The sequence below is a fragment of the Grus americana genome, chromosome 14 (genome assembly GCF_028858705.1).
Source record: "Grus americana isolate bGruAme1 chromosome 14, bGruAme1.mat, whole genome shotgun sequence".
Lineage (NCBI taxonomy): Eukaryota > Metazoa > Chordata > Aves > Gruiformes > Gruidae > Grus > Grus americana.
The window spans coordinates 5,336,148-5,354,236 of record NC_072865.1 but is presented as its reverse complement, the minus strand read 5'-3'; the positions used below and the strand labels follow the sequence as shown (position 1 = coordinate 5,354,236).

Below are 18,089 nucleotides of genomic sequence, written 5' to 3'. Positions count from 1 at the left end.
AGTGATGGAGTTACAGAAGATGTGTAGATAAGATTTTTGTTATTGCCACTTAGAGCCTTGTAGAAAGGGGAAGTATCAAGAGAGTATTTTGTTAATTTTATCTTAAAATGGTGAGATAGCAAGTAGAGGACAACAGAAAGGAAGGCTTGACAAGGGTTAGTCATCAGCAATGAAAAGCTAGCTAGGATTAGAGGCATGCAGATAAGCTGCAGTAGAACTCTTTAGCTGTAGGAAGGCAGAAATGGAGGAGAGAGCGAGAGCAGGCTTACAGGAGAGGAAGTTAGCTTGATCACAGGATTTCCGTTAGAGACACTTTGCACTGCAAAAGCAAGCATGGATGAGGCAAGTGCTGAAGGTAAGCGGGTACTATGGGTAGGAATGACAGTTTATCATGAGAGACAGAAGCAAAAAAAAAGTCACCGGTGGGTGAAAGTTGTAGGTGTGGTAAATGTATAGCTAGTAAATTACTACTAAAGCAAATACATTTTTCTGTGCTTAATGTCAAAATGCAAATGAAGCTAAAAGATGTGCAAGCATCACTTTTTTCATCAATGCAACTAGTTAGTATTATTTCTTTAGCTTTTCTTCACTCTGTCATGTTCATCATCCTGTTTTTCTTTCCTTCTTTTTTTAATAGTCTACAAGACATTACTTTCTCCACCTTCCTGTAGTATTGGAATACAAAGCTCTGAAATAATATTTTTCCTTAAAAAGTTACTTATCTGTTGTTACTAGAATGCAAATGCACCTGCAGCCACAACCTTCCAGTGCTGCTGTAGTCCATGCCAGCTAAAAATAAGTGAGACAACTAAGGCTTGTTAAACCGCTTAACAGATAAGATACAGCAGCAAAGCTATGCCCAGAGAAGTATTCAGAACTGTAACGGTTCACTATATTACAATTTTACTTTTTTTTTGTTTTGTTTGTTTCTTTTCTTAAAAATCACATCTCTGGCCTACAGAAGTTAGGAAAGATGCTTCAGACCAGCCTTTCAGTTATCAGAAATATTTTTTTTAAGCACTATAGACAATAAACATAAGATAATGATATTAACACAGGGTAGTAAGGTCAGGTTTATAGAATCCAAGGCTTTAGAAGAAACCTTTTGAGATTCTACTGCTGTGAAAATATGTATATTTGTTAGGGAACACATAATGTTATTTTCTCTTAACATGTGGGGCCACTTTAAATTTGTAAGTATGCATTATTAAACCATCGTGGGAAGCATAGCAGGAGGAAACCCAGGGTAATTGGCTGCAGCTCCAGATGCAGCTGCCTGCTCATTGGAGAGTGGAGGATTCTCTGAGGTACTAAAATTAGACAATCTCCGCCCTCCAGAAATGCTTCTGGAAACAGCGAGGAGGAGAAATTCTGACACAAACTGAGGGCCTGTGGCGGGGAGTTGAAGCACACAGGACCCTCCTCCTGGTGAAACTGCCATGTACAAGGAGGCACAGGAAGATACAATTTTTTAAACTTGGTTAGCTGAAAAAAAAAAATGCACACAATAAATAAATTGAGAGATTAATGTTACCAGTGTCTTACACCGATATTAAATTCAATATTTCTTATGTAATAATAATTCTGAAGTATTCATCCAGGCTGAGGAAGCCTTTGAACTCCTAAACCTAAGCTAGGGCTGTCAGACTTGTGCCCATTGACTCTGAAAAATAACAGACTTCTGCCAAATTAACTAACTCTGAACTAAACTAAAAAACTGGTGAGCTGTTTCTATCAGTTTTTTTTAAAAAATAAAACATGTCTATCCATTATCTTTGTGTAGTTGCAGTGTTTACAATGTCTTCAAATTAAATATTGGATAAGGTATCTCTAGTAAAGAAACAAACACCATGTGCTGTATCAGTGAAGGAAAGTCTGTATTTGAATTACTCAGTCTTGTACACGTGGAACCTTTTTTAAAGGTATGCTAATAAAAATTTCAGTCTTTGATTTTTTTTTTAAACATATTTCAAACTGGCTGCAAGGAAATAATTGCATAGTTTTATGTGTCTCTTCTATTTTTACATTATTTACATTACTCATTAAGAAGATTAGGGCAAAGTGGATTTTTCTTACGCTATCAGTAAATTTGCTATTTCTTCTGCTAACTAGGGTACACAGTGTCAGCATTTATGGCTCTTAAAATGGTGGGGTGTTTTTTTTTGTCTTTTCTCCTTTGCATCTACTTTCAGTCTGATTTCATTAAAAATTTGAAGCCTATATAGCTGTTTTCTCTCCATCCTTTAGCGTCACCTCAAGGACTCAAATGCAATGGCCTGTTTCAGCTGAATTCATCAACAGCACCTCGGATCCCACAGTTTTTGAGAAATTGGTAATAAGAGGGGACTAGGCCCAGCAAAGACGAGCACGGCCACAGAGTGAGCTCAGTAGTTATCAGCGCCATTCGCCAGTCCACACCCCGATAGTGCGCGGCTGGCTGGCAGGCATGCAGCACGCACAGCCCGGCTCCGGGGCAAAGAGGCCATAGCACAGTGCCCAACGCCACGGCTCCCAGGTGGCGGACAGGGCTATGGCACAGAAGATCACGTCAGATGGACGATGGCTGTACCGTAATTGCTCCGAGCAGGAGCAGCACCAGAGAGCCAGGGAAATAGGGAGCGTGGAGGGAGCAAGGGCATTGGCACCAGGGTGGTAAAAGGTGGTAGAAATCACCAGGGAATGCAGCTTCCCCAACTGTTTATGGCCTAACTCAGAAAACAGTGACTGTTTCTTACTCATTACACATTTGTTTTTGTGAGAAAAGTGAAGCAGCACTGCATAGACACTGTAATTCAATTAAAAATGCTGAAAAACACTTAGAGGTGTAAATTCAGGTTAGTACATCTGGTATGCCAGAAGGCTGCATACTTTAAGTGCCCGATCCTGCCGATGTCCATCAGGCATGTAAACAGGAAATCTTGTGCATGCTCCCACAATAAATATTAATATTTAAGTAACGTAAAGAAGGGCTTGTGCACTTATTCTTTTTTCCAATAAAGAGTGTTACCTCAGTTTGCTACAAGATCATGCCTCCCTCAACAGTCCTGAGCATGAGGTAAAACCGACGTAAAAGCTTTTATTGTCACGGAGAAATGAGGTTTTTGATAGCTCTCCCTGCCTTATTCTCCTGTCACACGAGGTGCCCATAAACAGGCAGATGTGGCCTCAGTTATTTGCCCGGAGACTGCGGCTCTCCCGGGCTGCGAGCCGCTTTCTGAGGGCGGCAGCCTGTGGCTGCCAACAGCCCGGTGCTCCCTAGCCGCCATTTCTTCTGCCCCCGCCCGGCCCCGCACACAGCTGAGGGGCGCGGAGGCCATCTTGTGGCCGCTCCGCCCGCCTTCCGCCTGGGGAGCCGGCCCCGATGTCGCCTAGCAACGGCGGCGGAGCGGGAAGGTGCGTGGCATGGCGCTGCCCGCGGCTAAGGCCCAACAGCACCGGGCCGGAAAGGAACGGCAGCGGGGCTGGGCTGGGCTGGGCTGGGCTGTGGGGGCGGACCAGGCGGAGCTGGTGGCGTGGCGGCGGGTCCCTCGGGGTAGGCGGGACTGAGCCCTTCTCGGGCCGGGCTGTGGGGAGGGGTCTGTGGAGCGGAGGGAGCCGCATCCTCGTGTCTCCATCGGGTCCTGGGTCGCTCAGGCCGCCCGTGTCCGTGACGGGGTGTTCTAGCGCCGGGCCGGCTGCTCCGAGCGCTCCGGTGTGTGCACTTCCAGTCTGGTTCCCAGCCACAGGCAGCCCCGCTGTCCTGTGCTCAGCTCTTGGTCTTTCCTCCCCTGCGGGTGGTGGCAACTGCCTTGACGGGGGCTGCAGCCTGTTCAACTAAATTTGAAAGTGAACGAGGAGGCTCAAAGGTAGAAAAGATCATCCCAGCTGAGCAGGCAGATATAACCGAGCAATTATATATTATTTTTGCAGCAGTGAGCTGGTCAGTTGGCTGCGTACCTGTGTCTTGTCCAGGAGAGAGCCTTCGCTGTGAGCGTGGGGGCAGAGGGAAGAGAGGGAAAAGAAGGTCACAAATCTGTAGGAAAACCCTCTGCACTAGTTCCTCTGTTCACCAGAGAATTTTGTATTATAATAGCCTGCTAATGGCCTGACGGTTCAATTGGAAAACTAATGCTTTGTCCCGAGTCCATAAATATAAGAATTAAATAACAATTGAGAAATATGCGGAGGCTTACCAAGTCCCACACAGCAGCCACCGTGGTGTGCCACGATGAGAATACAGATTTTGGGTCTGGTGGAACACGGGGTTGGTGGATGGAGGAGGTGGAGTGCAGTGAGCCTGGCCCGCTCTTGCGCATAGCAAAGTGTATCATAATAGTTCTCTTGCTGTCATATGTTCTCTGAATTAATTAGTGAAATATTAGAATAGTTTGCACTTTATGATTTGCTAACAACATTCAATTTTTGGCTTATTTTCCACAAAATATTGCTGCACTGAAAATGGGAGTGTGAACTACAGAGTACTAACTAGTCCAGAGAAAAATCTCACGTTGCTGTTGTGAAATGGGGATGATCTGCTCCGTTCCTAGAGTACATGGTAAATGTCACCACAGGTGACTGTGTGGTCGACAAACTCCAAATGTCACGAACTGGTGTCATTGCAGTACGAAAGGAGCGCATGAATTCTAATTTAGAAGCCGAGATGCAGGTGTTAATGCCCCAACCTCAGATTTTTGTGGAAAGAACTCTGGCCCTCATCAAACCAGATGTCGTTGATAAAGAAGAAGAAATAGAGGATCTCATTCTCCGGTCAGGATTTCTGATTGTTCAGGTAACAGGTTGTGCTCTGGGAAAAATAGCTGCAGTTTATAAATCAGAACAATATTTATCTTAACTTTCAACAGTCAAGCCAGTAACTGAAAGCTAATGTGTCCAAAAATTAATTTGCATTATTCATATGTCATCGACCACCGCTGCCAGATTCTGTAAGGATACGTTCTCTTGGTGCATGGGATGGAACAGAACAGACCAACTGTTCTGATGACCGCAGGAAAACACAGGCTTTGTTAATAAACTCAGATTTAGCAAACATATGTAGCAGATATGTGGAGTCCAAAGTAACTCTTTGGAGAGAGTATTGTTGTGGTATCACAGGATTTCAGACAGGATGCTTTTGCCAAGTGGATACTTTGAGAATTAATTGAATTAGATAGCTAGCCAGTTGCGGTCTGACGTGTTTTTTGTTTCCACTGTTTTTAATGTTAATGGACTTTATGGATATTTAAATGTATTACAAATGTTTCATTTAAATGGGCCTTACCAAGCTTGTGCTTTTACATGTTGGACCTGATGTGGTGGCCGTGGGAATGCTGCCCTGAGTGCTGGAGTCAGACCCCGTGCTGCTGGGAAAGGCTCTCGGGTGGGATGTTCAGCAGAGATTGCGTTAAGAGAAAATTTGCCGTTAGCTAATAAGAAATGTATTCTCTCAGTCCTCTCTTATGCAGCTTTTTATACACTCCCTCTGTAAGAGCATTTGAAAAAAAAATAACAACACTAGGTCAGAATGTGGGAAATAGAACAGGAGCGCTGGATGGCTTGAAGCGAGAGGTGCGTCAGACTCTTGGGCGAGGAGCCAGCAGTGCTGCTCCGTGCCTGGCAGGACGTTGTTCCTCTTCTTTTAACCGCCGTGTACAACCGGTCGGTGCCCGGGCAGGGCCTTCCTCCGGCTGCCCCGGCGGGGCGGCAGCTCCCTACAGCCCGCGGCGGGGCCGGGCGGGCCGCTGGGGGGCGCTGTGCCCACACCCCGGTCAGCGCTGGCGGGGCGGTGTCGCCGCCTCCTCCTCCTCCCCCTCCCCGCCCCCCCGCCGCCGCTTCCCGGCCCCGCGGCAGCGCCCTTGGCCGTGGTGGTTGGCTCTGTGACGGCGAGAGAGTGACGACTGGGCTTCTAGATATAATTTTAGGTTGTTTGTTTGTTTGTTTGTTTTTTCCTGGAAATGTAATAATTTTTCTTATTCTTGTAAATGCCCCTTTTCCATATTTTTTCTTTTTAAATTTTTTCTCCTTTCCTTTCTGGTTGCTTTTTTTTTCTTCTTTTTATATATAAAATCTATCAGCAGATAAGAGAAATTAGACATATTTTTTTTTTTTTTAATGCCAAGATGTTTATAGTGTCTTCTGATGACTCCAGTGACTTTCGGCACCAAAGTTATTAGGAATCTGAATTTGTGGTACTCTGTGTTGCTCGAAGAATGCACTTAAAATTTTTTTTTTTCTTTACTTCTCTTTTTGTGACTGCCCTATGCTTTCTGATGACCTCCCAAACCACCTAATCCTGGGCACCTGCAGGCTAGGCAGCTATTGTGAGAATCCTAAAACATGAGTACTAATTGAAAAATAGAACAATTGCATAAATAACCGTGTGGGCTGAAGAGAAAATTGTTTAAAAGTAGAACATTACGCTGAAGCAGCTGAGTAATTAAATCCTGCCCTTGTAATGCTCTTCACTTTTTCTGCCCTGACTGTACTTTAAGTCACCCAGCAGTTATTAAATGATGGAGTTTGCATAGGCTAAAATCACATCTTATTCAAATAGCCTGTTTGCTTAATTGACTTGGAAAACTCTTGTTCTTTGTTACTCTGTATCTCAAAGAGGATCAAATCTGGGAGAATCAGATTAGGCTGGGAAGTTACTCTGTGTCTGTTCTCCTGCACTTGAAGGTACCACTGCACCAGAGAACTGTATTTGATCCAAGGTAGAAAGCTACCTTAATTTAGCAAGCTTTTTAGCTTTTTTCACTTTTTTTTTTTTCTTTTACCCTTTATAGAAACGGAAACTCCAGTTAAGCCCAGAGCAATGTAGCAACTTTTATGCAGACCAATACGGAAAAGTGTTTTTTCCTAATTTAACAGCCTATATGAGTTCCGGGCCTTTAGTTGCTATGGTTCTTGCCAGACATTGTGCAGTCTCATACTGGAAGGAATTGCTTGGACCATCAAACAGCGTAAGAGCTAGGAGAACTCACCCTCACAGGTAACTAGTGATGGGCCTTGGTGAAGTCAGTAGGATTTTGTCTTTCACTTAACTGAGACCAGAATTTCTCCCTTTTTTTTTTTTCTTTTATAATAGAGATACAGATTTGGAGTGGCTTCATATCTATAAAATTTTGTGTAACATAGCTTTTCACCTTTGTTTTTTTAGTATGTAAAGTTCACCCATTTTATGGAGAATGCCGAGTGCATGAATGTAAATTTTAGGTAGCTACTTATTCTGTTTAAAAACAATATCAAGCCAATGCCTTGTTAATTAGTCCATATATATTGCACTCATATGCTCTCAGTCTGTAGAGACTTTGAAAAGATGTGCAGTTGCCTACCAAGCAGTTATTTCTCTTGTTTTCAGCTTAAGAGCAATCTATGGGACTGATGACCTGAGGAATGCACTCCATGGCAGCCTCAACATTTCCTCAGCAGAAAGAGAAATTCGATTCATGTTTCCAGAAGGTAAAATGGTACAAATAATACCTTGCCAATCTTTGGGAGGATAGCGTCCTTCCCTGCTATTACTTGTCTCTGTCTGGACTCTAGATACAATTGGATTTAGAAAAGGTTGGGTTTGTTTGCTTTATGAGAATGTGAGAGTCTCTATGTATAAGCTGATATTTTCTGCTATGAAAATCTATCTGAAAAGCCATTATAGTTACAGGGATTACTTCTACTTTTCCAACTCTGTGGTGTGGGAATTGGAGCATACAGAGCTGGTAAATGAGAGGAAATGGGAAGCTATTACACTCCAGCATGTCTTTCTAGCACTCTCAGCCCCCGGGACTCCTGTTGGCTTGAGAAGACTGACTCTCTTCTGGGGCTCAGGCTGAGTAATTCCTGTTCAACAGCAGCTGGATGCTCACGTGATAGTGCAATTGCAAAGTTAAGTGCCAGAGAAATGGGTGATAGAACCTCGAAAAGCTGGGAGAGGATCTCTTGTTTGTAATGCAACAGTTGAAAGATGGCTTTGCTGTTGGACAGAAAGGTGCAAGGGAAACTGCTAGGAAAAAGTTGTCTGTTTTTATCAAGTGTATCAGTTTAATAAAAGATGTTGCGCTTGTCTACAAACCTTACCCATTGCAAACCACGTCTCTTTTCCTCACCCAAATGCCAAAGCAGGACTTAAGGTGAGGTTTTTAGGATCTTCAGAAACTGACTTCACACTGCAAGAGGGAAGTACTAAACATGGCATATATTGTTTCTCTCCTGCCCCACAGTGCATCCTGAAGGATATAGGTTTTCCCCAGATGATCAGATTTCCTCCACTTTCATAATTGGCTATAATTAGTAAGATTACCATTGTAAAGGGGTTTAGGTAGTTTCTTTGCAGTTTGTTGTGGGAGAAGCAATAAAAACCATTATGTATTATTAACTTATTAAGGAAAACAACAGTTCATATATGAACAACCTTTGAAAGAATGTCTTTTTTAATCACTCTACAAGCTGCTTCCCAACACCTGTGGTTACTCTTTACAGTGATCTTGGAGCCAATTCCAGCTGGACAAAGAGCCAGGGATTACTTGAACCTTTATGTAAAGCCTACATTACTAGCTGGGCTCACTGCACTGTGTAAAGAGAAACCAGCAGATCCAATGGTACGTACAGTATATCAGTATTGTGTTGTATGCTTTGTGATACGTTTACTTTGTATCAATAAAGTCCCCGTATCTAGGAAAACTACTCTTTTGCTAAAGAGCTGTGCTGTTTCAGCTACCCACTAATAAGCGAATCAAATAACATTTGCCTTTCAAGAAGCTGATTGGTTTGTTAACAGATGAAATGAGGGTCAGGACTAAATGAAATCAGCCTTGATGAAATGACAGGTTCTTAGGTCACTTCTATAAAACTCCTTTTTAACACATAGTTGTTACCGATGGCTGGAAAGGTAAATGGGTACTATCATATGATGTCAAATATAAGCTTTAACTTTATTTACTGTTTCTGAGGTGAGTTTGAGATGAAAGCTCTCAATAGATACTAAGTGAGATTAGATGCTAATCACACTGGTAGTAGTTATACAGTTGAGTAAAATACTATAAAGTTCTTAGCAAGGCTGTCTATATTTTGTCATTGTTATGTTTATTTAAATTATTATCAATACTTCTTTAGCATAAGCTATTATTTTGACTATACGGCATTGATTAGCATTTGCTTGGCTTATTCCATAGCTCACCAGGAAAATGAATTATGATTCTTTCAAGTGAAATGTATCTTGAATAATCAAACTGACCTACAGAAAATTCTTCTGTCTTCTTGTGACCCCTTTCTAGTTATCAAGCTGGTGCATCTTGCCCTCCTCTCACACATTATTCCTTTTAACTGTGGATGTCATTCAAATTACAGTTCTTAGTGGAAAGACTAGAGTTAATTTCCTGTTAGTTTTTTTTGTTGGTGGTGTTGTCCCTAAACGAAATTAGCTTTCTTTCATCTGGAAAAATATGGTAAATGTTTTTTGTATTCTTAAAGTTCAAGTCATTCATGCTAGTATTTCTTTAAGAATGAAGATAACTCATCAGTGTGACAGCTTACTGGCAGTTGTGGTGGATTCTGTGTCATTATCAGGCTTTTAATCAACATTGCATTTTTCTAAAAGATACATTTCAGAAAAAAAGCCTGAAAAATAATTCAGGGGTGTTTCTATGAACTATGTTGTATACATGAGGTCGGATTAAATGTACTGTGATTGTTCCAGCTTTGTAACTTCTTCACTTTATCTGTATGTCTGGCACTGTTACCATCGAAATCTAGAAAATGGAGATGAAGTTTTTCATCCATCCCTCTGCCCAAAGGCCAGACCAATTGTATCTAACCATTCCTAACAAATGTTTGTCTGGCCTGTTCTTTAGCACTCCAAATGATGGAAAAGCTACAGTCTCCCTAGGCAATCTGTTTCAGTACTTAATTATACTTAGTTGAAAAGCTTTCACTAAAAGTTAGCCTAAATCTCCTGTGCTCCAATTTTTAGCCCATTACTTTTTTACTATCCCCAGAGGACATTGGAGACAAAGTAATATCTCCTTTTTTTGCAGCAACCCATCGCATATTTGAAGAGTGTTATGATCTTTTTTTCCCTTCGGTCATCTCTTCACTATCTTAAAAACTGATTTATTTCCTCTTACCTTATAAGTCATATTTCTGTTACTCATTGTTTGTTTTTGCTTCCAATTAATCTCTGCATTCTGAGCACAATTTTCTAGCCATTATGTGGTAACTAATAGTAACTTCATTGAGACCATGCTTTCCTTCCTTGCTTGTAGGAAAGCTATAAAGCTATATGAAGCATTGTCAATAGCTTTACTAAAATGAAAACATGATATTTGCTTCTTCCCTGTCCGTAAGGTCTATGACCTTGTAACAGAAGGAAAATAATGTTGATTTGATACAACCTTTTTTCAGAAATATGTGTTGGCTATTGCTTTTCTGTTTGCTATCTGCTAGATAACTTACAGGGAGATTGATGGAATGTTGGGGTTCTTTTCTAGTATCCTTCCAGGAACTGAAGAATTGAAGTTGGAGTGATTTGGCTGCTCTTTTTTTTTTTTCCCTTTCGAAGATGGCATCAGAAACTACCTGTCCACTCACAAATACTTGCTAGCAGCACAGAGGTTGTCTCAGCAAATTCCCTAAGTAACACAGGATAAATATAATCAGGCTTAAATGATTTAAATTTTTCTCTTTTTCCCAGGTAGTCTTTCTAAGGGCTTTTTGACTTTGGTGGTTTGGGATTTGGGATTGGTTGGTTTGTTTGTTTTCCATTTCTGTCTTGAGTTCTTACTGTTCTTCTGCAATGGTTGCCTAACCTGTGAGGATTATTGTAGTGCTCTGCTCGTTGTCTCTTTCTTTGCAAACCAATCTTTTTGTACCCGATAATAAAAGGAGAGTGTTGCTTACCTTACTGGTCTACTATTCTATCAATTCTTTCACTTCACAGTGTGGTATGGAGTTTGTTGTACTTAGCATTCCAGAAACTAATCCTCAACAGCCGTGTGAAGTAAATAAGGATGTGTTAAAAACTTCTCTTTAAAAGTGGAGAAATCAAGGAAAAGGGTTAATTTGCCTAAGGCCAGGCCAAGACATTGGCAGATGAAGTTAGGACTCCTGGCATTCCTACCTCCTGCATTCTTGTTTAAGTACAATTTGCTGGAAAACTTGCAAGATGAATTTCAAAAATTTCAGTTTAATGCATAGCGTACAGCCTCATTCCAAAACAGAGTTGACCGGCTTATTTGAAGTATGGCTCAAATGTTCTTATACATACACAAAGATAGACACTGTCAGGAAAAGTTGTCTTCTAAAGGTCAGTGGGAATTGTTCAAAAACAATATAAGCTGTGAAGATTTAAAAGAGTGTTTAGAAAAAAACAGGTTATTTGTATGTCCATTTTTTCTGAAAGGTCTTTATTTTGCAGCACAGTAGGAGAGTATCTGCATCAGAGGCTTCAAATAATGCTTTTAATGCTCTCCCATACATTTAATAGAAAACAACAGAAAACTGAAAATGTTTGGGTTTTTTGTTCCACAGACTTGGCTTGCTGACTGGTTGATTGAACACAATCCTAATAAACCTAAGCTACAGCATCAGACCACCGAAGAAGAGTATCAGGGGTGAGAGCTCAGTGGAAACCATCTCAAGCATTCCAAGTTACAAATAATATATTATCATTTTCACTGTATCCTTTGGCTATGTAATCAATTTTATCTGAAGTTAATGTTCTTGTCATAACTACCTGTGTCTTCATGGGATAAATAAACTTACACTTAACCAGGATTTAATAGTTCTAGTCGCTTTTCTATTAACAAAGTGAATGTAGAACTATTTGATAAATTTACGGTGTCAGGTGACTAGAAAAAGACAAAATGCCCATCAGGTGTGACTTAACTGCTGTTTTCTTCATTTATCTTGGTTTGGCTGTCTGGAGAGAACCAAGTTACTTACACCAGTGCAGATTCCCAAATGACATACAGCTGGCCTGTGCTTTGTGAAACTGAGAGTTATGTTTCAGCATTTTTTCAGCAGACAGAAATTCCTTTATGAAGGGAGGGACTTGGGTGTAGCAGAAAACAGTTACTGGAGACATATTAGCAACTTTAGAATTTTAATTGCTGATTACATCACCAAGCTAAGGTCGCTCTTGAAGATGATTCACTTGAGCCTGACGTATTTTGTCAGAATGTAATCTGAAGGACTTATTTGACGGTACATCAAATGGACCTTTTCCGTCTCAGTGGCAAAAGACACAGTGATTATAAATCACTCTTTGATTCCCATTAGATGTCACAAGGTGTATTGTAGTCAAGGACTAATGCTGTCTTCCAACATTTGTTTGAAAGGAAGGTGCTGAATTGGAACAGCTCACCTTAAGGGTGTTTTCTGTGTTCCCCTGCTCTTAAAAGGTATGCTGATTTCTTGTTTTCCTTGTATTGTTGTTTACCCTTGAACTTCAATGTGTTCTATTTGAGAACTTCAAGAGAATGGGTTAGGGGCCATGCTATTCAACAGGTGACAGGTTAATCCCATACTATTACCTTTTCTAAAGTAACTGGACTGGGGTTTTTTTAGGGAGCATAAGTCTTTTTAATTTTCTTAAGAGCTGTACTTGCACTGTTTACTTCAGGCTTTGTATCTTATGGTTTGACTGGCTAGGACAGAGAAAACAGTGTCATTTTCACAACTCTGAAATATTAGTATGCTTGACTAACACTAAACAAACAAGCAATTTCATAATTAGTTTCATGAAAAAACTTGCTCCCCAACTTGAGTAATTACCAGAAACATAAGTCATTTGTCTGTAACATTAAACTTTGTTTAAACTAATTGTTGACCTTCTCAGTGAAATAAACCACTATTGCCAGCCCAGACAATAAACATTTAGAGAATTGGTCCCTACAGTACAGAGACCTAAAAATCTTGGGACTTCTAGGAAACACAAAAAACAAAGCAAGCCCAAACCCTCAAATATGAAGAAAAAAATATGCGGTGGTTAGAAATACAGTAAACAGATCCGTTTACAACTAATTTATTTGCCTATAATTATTATCCCCATACATGTCTGATTGCTCCAATTACAGGATAGTTGTGCTTTGTGGTTTCCTGTCAGCCAAACCAAAAATCAAAACAAAAATCTGGTGAATTCACAAGACATTCTCCTGTGTTTTCTTAGTTATTATGGTACTTGCTTACTTATTTTGATGTGATACTGCTTGACACTAAATATCTCCTTTATGTTACTGCTGGAGTTTTCAGTTTTGCTTTTGTGACTGACCTGTGGTATGTTGTGCCCATAAAAGATTGTAACTTCCATAGAGAGTATGTGGGTCCTTACCAGGAGAAAGCGCAAAAGCAGCTGATGTTGCAAATGTTACCTTTATAACCCATGCAATATAAAGTTTCAGTTGTTCAAGTGTATGTCTATCATGGTATCATGGATTTATTCTCTAATATTAGAGCTAACACCTCCAATTGCTGACTGGTGTTCACTTCCGTTTTTCTAAGGGAAAGGTAGAAAGAGAGAAGATACCTTCATCCCTCAGGTGCCATCCTGACTCTCTGTATCTGTACACCTAGGGCAAGTATTGATCCAACAAATCTCACAGCTGAGTTCTTGAGGAACCTGCATTAGTAAATAGGATGTGGGCAGAAGATCAGTCCTGGGAATGTAAAATGGGACAACGAGCCTGGTCCCCTGGGGGAGCTGTGACACCACAGGAGAGGCTGTTGCAGGACATCGTTACATTTCTTTTGGTCTTTAGGTTTTTGTTTGGCACACATTGGTATAGGCTTGTCCAGGGTTATAAATCTATCACAGAAAATGTAGCTTTGGAAAAAAACAGATGAACTGAAAGATGTCTTACTATTTGGTGTCAGCAAGGTAAGCTACTCTCTGTGGGAACGAGTGACCTGTCACTCTGTTGAGACAAAATAATTATCTTGCCTATTGAGTTTTATTGGGTATTTTTAACTTTGAGGGAGTTCATTTTAGTTTTACTGCCTGAGTGCTGGAATAGAGCTATGTCCATAAAACCAGCAGTTCAGTCTGTTTCCCATAATTCTACTTTTTCAACAGGCTTTCTCCTGGAACTTTGCTTATCATCTGCTTGCTATCACCTGCACTGGAAGTTATTCTTGGAACTATACAGGTTGAGCTAGTCTGAAGTATGAGATTGTTCAGCCTTCCTGTCTCATAAGGGATTTATTATATTTAAGAGCAGTTAAACTGCCAAGAACCTTGAACATGCTTTAAAGATGGCAGAAACCTCAGTCAAAGCCAGTTCCCCATTGCCTACATAAGTCAGAGCATTTCAGCATGCCGAGCTTCAGAAAGAAGTTCCTATTCAGATCTTAGGACTTTCACTTGGCAACTTTAAACAAAACAAACAAACAAAAACCAACAACAACAAAAAAGGTGTTACATGGAGATTTGCAAACCCTCGTCTTTCTCATGTAGGAAAAGGAGAGGATTTGTCTGTCTTCATTCAAGTTATTAATCTTGACTGTCCTTTGAACAACTGTTGTCTAAGCAAAACTGGTACATTGATGATAAACTGATGGATGTTTGTCTGATGGCGCTGTATGAAGGGAAAGAGTAACTCAAACTCTTACTTTTTTCAGTGACATATTCTATTTAAAGACACAAGGGTCTTAGTTAATTTTAATTTGTTAAATTGGAGCTGTCAGATCAAGATAATTCGTGTCATTCTGGACAAATGTTGGTTGATTTTGGCACTGTGCAATAATGGTGCATCCTCTGAAAATACTGTGGTTTTTCAATTTCCTTTTTTAAAAAAAAACATCTGAGGAGTAATTTTTTTTTTGAAAGAGAGACTCCTTCCACATTATAAAAAGATAACTTACAATTGGTTTTGCCATGCTATTTCCTTTTAGATGCCAGTCAGTAGATTTGTTCTTGGACTAGAAATAGGACTTCAGTCCTCTCTGCTGACTACCTGTTGCTTTGCTTTACTCAGATTTAGCTCAAACCAGCATGGCAGTGTCACAAGGACCATCACAGGAAACAGATATGTTCTTTTTCAGCTGTTGGAGCATAGCAAGTTTTTCTGTTTCACTATCAGGAACAGCTGCCCGTACCTAGAAATCTTCTGTAGTCTGGATGAGCTCTTCTGGGTGTGGAGTGTGTCAGCAGCATGACTGATATGTTGAGTCTCCTTGGGAGGATGCCCGTCAAATTATTGTTATGCTGCCTCCTGCCAAGTGATGGTGGAGCTGCTGCCATAAGCTCAGGGGAGAGCCTATTGTTGGTCTTCTGAGCCAGAAATGAGGCATTGTTGTAACACGAAGCAGTTGGTGGGAGAAGAAGGCAGCTTGCAGACAAGTGGGTGAATGATACTCTAATAATGATAACAGTGAAGGATTAAGAATTCTCTTCAGTTTACTGCTTGTGAGTGTTTTACAGCTGAGGGAGGCGATGCTTTCATAGAAAGTACTTCATGTGGTGCCTTGTTGGGTATGCTCATGTTTGTCTTGTATGGCATTATATTTTATCCCATGCAAACACCTGACTGACTCCTCCTTGCTTAGCTGCGGTACTATTCTGAAGCATGATTATTTAAAAAAACCCCACTGGTACCATATATGCAACTTTTTTACCATCATATTTGCTTTATTTTCAAGTTTTCTCACACGGGATCTCTGAGTCAGCCTGGATGGATCTTCTGTATTACTAGAGAGAATTGCAAAAGGCAGTTGGGTGCAGTCTGCCAATCCCAGACTGCCTGGGTGAGCAATCACGTATGAACTCACCCTAAATTCCAGAGAATTTTTATGTGCAAGAACCTAATTGGCTCTGAGTACTCTTGGATTTAGTAAACTACTCTGCAAACCACCCATGCTTCTTTATAATCTATTTATAGTCAATGCCTAAGATCTCATTTCCTTGCAAGGGGACAGTTGGTTTTTTGTCATGTTTCCAGAATCTGCATGGATTGTCAGGTTAGGAAATTCTGCACTTCCAAAAGCAATGTCTTATTGCTACACTGGCTTTCGGTTCTTATCTCTTTTAGGTGTTGTAAAGTTTTTTCTTACTGGGTGGCATTCCTGTTGCAGTGTGAATGATGGCAATGTTTTGTATGTATTTAGTTTTGTGTTAGGCCTCATCTCTCTATGTGAGAAAATTCCCAGGAGTATTTAACGTACGCGTGTAGATAAATCTCCTGCATGGCCCATAAAGTGCTTTACTATGGGCCAATATAAAGCAGTCATTACAGGGTGATGTTTAAACTTCTGAGATTAACACAGTCTCTCAATTGCACTTACTTATTTTTATAATGTGTAATTTAGCAACCGAACCGTGAAAAGTTATGGTATAGCAAGGTCTTCTTAAACACAGTGGTTCCAACTGTGCTTTCAGTTTGCTTCACTGTAAATCCAGAGCAATTCTATTCTTTTAGTTAAAAGAAAGAAGGAAAATTGGATTGTTTCTGGGAGCTGCTCAGCTGGTACATTATACATATGTCTGAAATGTATTGTCAGATGTTGGCATGGCATGTTCTCCGCTCGTATTGAAAGCAAAGAGTTTGTGCCAGATTTCTCTGGAGCCAGCCCTGGACAATACTGTTTTCTGCATGCAGAACACTTTGTCATTTGCCATTTTGCTAAGAGAGTTGTGCAGTGGTATTTTTGCCTGAATGAGGAAAGTTTGATCAAGCCTCTGTTTGAAAACCAGACACTTTTTTCTGTGGCCACCACACATCTAGATAGCCATGAGATCATTCCCTGCTACTTACCGCTTCCAACTAAACTATCTCATGAGGCTATTTCAGAATACTTTTTTTTTTTTTCTTCAGAGGTCTTCCATGTAAATATACTGAATTGACCAGCAAAGTTTTGACCGTGACTGTCTTTGTTTTGCAAAGTTCTCTTGTAAACAGGCACCATGCTGGCTTCCCTGAATAGCACCATCAGCGCAATTGAATGGGAGCAACAAAGGCATAGGAAATGAAATGTCCGTTCAATTTCCTATTCATGTAAATGATAGTTTATCATACTCATTATTAGCTTCATGTAGTTAGGATCTGTGATGGTTCTTAAGCCTTTTATTGCTTTTTTTTTTAATGAACTGCAATAAAGCATTGCCTCACCTGGGCGCTGACTCAGTGTCGAGGCATTCTCCAAGCTGAGTGTTATAATTGCTATTAATTCATCATTACCTATGGGAAAGAATGTCACCACACTACAAAGCAGCCGTGATGTATCTTTACTGGCTGCTCATTCTCTCTGCAAAATGTTCCTTTCTAAGACTACATGGGATTCCTGGAATGAACAATTTTAATCTGTGAACAGAGTTTTAATAACGATACCTAGTTTCTTTATAGCATCTCTCCTCGGCAGATGAGGGAACACTGTACAAAAGAATGAGCAGTACACATGGTACAAGAGTGACGGTCAGAGACAGAGAAGTGAAATGACTCTCCTCAGGTCATCCTTTGGTGCAGCAGCAGGATCAAGAATAAGACCCATCTCTCTCTATTTCCAGCTTTATGTCATATCAGCTGAGCAGTGTATCAGTATATCTCTTCAATAAAACACACCTGCTTGTAGTTGAAGAGATTCAGCACTGTGTACTGGATCTGTAGCCCAATCTAATACCCACTGAGTTAATGCAGAGGAGTCTTTCGCTGTCTTTTTTGGAACAGAATGCAAGTCAAGGCTACCAAACTCTGAATTCAGGCTTGTCCACCAGTCTTCTGTGTGCCAAACATCTCAATTTTCCCATACGAACACGGCAAATATTCACATGATCATCGAATACCTCATGGACTGCTAGGTTGAACAGTCTATTTCTTAGAGCATTAGCGCTCATGCACCTATTGCCTCCACTAGACTTTGGAGTAGGAACACAGGTAATTGCACAAGCAGATGGTTACTGCGTATGCACTGCTGGGATCTGCGTGTTTAAGGAGAGTTAACGTGTTTAAGGGGAGTTTAACACCTGTGTTCTCAGGCTTTGCCAGATGTTTGGGGCTTGGATCATTTGGCATATCATGATTTGAAATGTTTCTTAGGAAGCAGTGACTGTTACCTGAATATATGTAGAGAAGTTCTGTGTGTGGTATGATGTTTTAATGAAGAACACTGCTGTCGCTGTAGTAATGCCT

At 40.7% G+C, this 18,089-nt stretch overlaps 1 protein-coding gene across 4 annotated transcripts; it reads left to right on the top strand.

The window, feature by feature from the left end:
• The first annotated feature begins 341 nt into the window (after positions 1-341).
• NME5 (NME/NM23 family member 5) lies at positions 342-12,208 on the top strand. Of its 4 annotated transcripts, none has more exons than XM_054841859.1 (7): positions 342-355; positions 2,248-2,332; positions 4,602-4,768; positions 6,762-6,967; positions 7,337-7,437; positions 8,455-8,573; positions 11,500-12,208. In XM_054841859.1, the coding sequence occupies exons 3-7, from the start codon at positions 4,616-4,618 to the stop codon at positions 11,584-11,586; spliced, it is 666 nt and encodes a 221-aa protein (XP_054697834.1). In that variant the 5' UTR covers positions 342-355; positions 2,248-2,332; positions 4,602-4,615; the 3' UTR covers positions 11,587-12,208. The 4 variants fall into 4 exon arrangements, with proteins under 4 accessions (XP_054697834.1, XP_054697837.1, XP_054697835.1 ...); XM_054841862.1 differs by lacking the exon at positions 11,500-12,208 and adding an exon at positions 10,461-10,848; XM_054841860.1 differs by lacking the exons at positions 342-355; positions 2,248-2,332 and adding an exon at positions 3,372-3,393.
• Positions 12,209-18,089: the final 5,881 nt, after the last annotated feature.

What these genes read in the sequence shown, in the direction of transcription:
- NME5 (XM_054841859.1), top strand. Translation starts at nt 4,616, where the DNA reads ATGAATTCTAATTTAGAAGCCGAGATGCAGGTGTTAATGCCCCAACCT. An exon ending in TCGATTCATGTTTCCAGAAG is followed by an intron (nt 7,438 to 8,454) that starts GTAAAATGGTAC and finishes TACTCTTTACAG; the next exon opens with TGATCTTGGAGCCAATTCCA. An exon ending in AGAAACCAGCAGATCCAATG is followed by an intron (nt 8,574 to 11,499) that starts GTACGTACAGTA and finishes TTTGTTCCACAG; the next exon opens with ACTTGGCTTGCTGACTGGTT.